Source organism: Austrofundulus limnaeus, unplaced genomic scaffold (genome assembly GCF_001266775.1).
Source record: "Austrofundulus limnaeus strain Quisiro unplaced genomic scaffold, Austrofundulus_limnaeus-1.0 Scaffold7, whole genome shotgun sequence".
Classification (NCBI taxonomy): Eukaryota; Metazoa; Chordata; class Actinopteri; order Cyprinodontiformes; family Rivulidae; genus Austrofundulus; species Austrofundulus limnaeus.
Window position 1 is genome coordinate 5,287,140 of NW_013952409.1, and position 1,664 is coordinate 5,288,803.

General features: G+C 36.8%; 1 protein-coding gene across 1 annotated transcript in view; it reads left to right on the forward strand.

Annotated features, from left to right (window-relative positions):
* Nucleotides 1-1,664, forward strand: part of LOC106537038 (probable polypeptide N-acetylgalactosaminyltransferase 8) — a gene marked incomplete in the record, with an annotated part of 16,705 nt that overhangs the window by 12,008 nt on the left and 3,033 nt on the right. The window contains 2 exon segments of the mRNA XM_014034406.1: nucleotides 472-586; nucleotides 1,426-1,611. Of these exon segments, the coding sequence (XP_013889860.1) occupies nucleotides 472-586; nucleotides 1,426-1,611 (301 nt within the window).

The following is a 1,664-nucleotide window of genomic DNA, read 5'->3' on the forward strand; positions in this document are numbered from 1 at the left end:
GGATTAGGCACCTGTGCAGGACCAAACCAGTGTTCTGTCACTGTGGTATACCCTGTCAGAACAGCCTACAGGAAGCTGATTTTTAAAGCTCCGTCTGTCAGTGTTTGTGAGGGGGTATGCTGTTTTGATAGACTTCAGTATGCTTATTTCTACTCAAACATGTTTACATTAAAAAGTTATTTAAGGGTCTTAATTTAATAAGGGTTGAATGGGTTGCAGTGGTACACTTCCTGTGTCCCCCTCTGAAACAGATGTCATACTGCACCTTTAAGATAAAATAAAATTATCCACTTTAGACACGATACATAAACAGGAGAAGTGCAATAAATAATAGGWACTTAATACACAAAAACCTACTGCTTGTTGTCTGGAGTTTGCTGAAATGATGGTTAGAATTTAACACATGGGAAATTATGCAGGTTCCAAAACAATGAGGGAACAACTCTTAACGGCTCCCTCCCTTTGTTTTAGAAGCCCATCAGTCATGGGAATCCTGGTGGCTGATAGAGCYTATCTTGGAGAAATCGGAGTTCTTGACGAAGGGATGAAAGTGTACGGTGGAGAAAATGTAGAGCTTGGAATTCGTGTAAGTAAACCTCTAAAAAATAAAAACTCCAAATCAAGCACCTTGTGACGTACTGTCAGAGTTTAAGCAATCAAGTCATGCAATCAACAAAATATAAAGGTTTATTTTTCTCACTTTACATTAAAGCTAGAATTTACTACTAAAACCAGTAAAAAAAAATTAAATTAAAAGTTAAGTAAAGTTTTTATTCAGACTAATTCATCCTGATAGTTTTACCTGTTGCTGGACATTTGATATGAATTTTGCATTCATGTATGAGCTGGTGCACTGTCTGATATAAAGCAGCTAATGTTTTATTCAAATTTCAGATCCTAATGATATTTTTGGATCCTGTTTTTTGCCAATTGCAGATAAAGATCCAGTTCAGGCAATGTTTGACACGTTTTACTTCAATGTTTGACTCAGCAGTTAGCAGCCAGCTGCCTTATCAAAGCAACAGCTAAGCAGTTAGATGTATTATGTAACTGATGCCCACTAAGCATCATCAAAGACGATGAAGACCTTTAAGGAAGTTTAGTGGTGGTGCACAAATTAACCTTTCTGAAAAGGTCATCAAACTGATTTTTTTCTTGTACTTTCATGACAAAATTCAGGATCACAGATCTACAAAAGAACATCTGAACAAGTTTAACATACATCAGATTATCTTTAGAGGTTTAGGCAAAAGGTCATCATCAAATGCCTGATAGACAATCTGTAAACGAATGAGTAAAGAGCAAAGTATGCGAGGTATTACAAAACTTTCAGAACTATCAGGATGATTGGGATCACATATAGGTGGCCTTGTGTTTTATGTTAAAAGCAGTACTTAAATAGTTTTCTTCATTTGTTTTCTGAAGGTTTGGACCTGTGGAGGCAGTATTGAAGTAGTTCCATGTTCTAAGATTGCTCACATTGAAAGGTACCACAAGCCTTATTTGCCGGACTTGAGTCCTGCCATGAAGAGAAATGCCCTGAGGGTAGCAGAGGTCTGGATGGATGAATACAAACACAACGTCAACTTGGCGTGGAACCTGCCATTTGAGGTACCCAAGCATCAAAAAATATATATATATATATGTATATGTATATGTATATG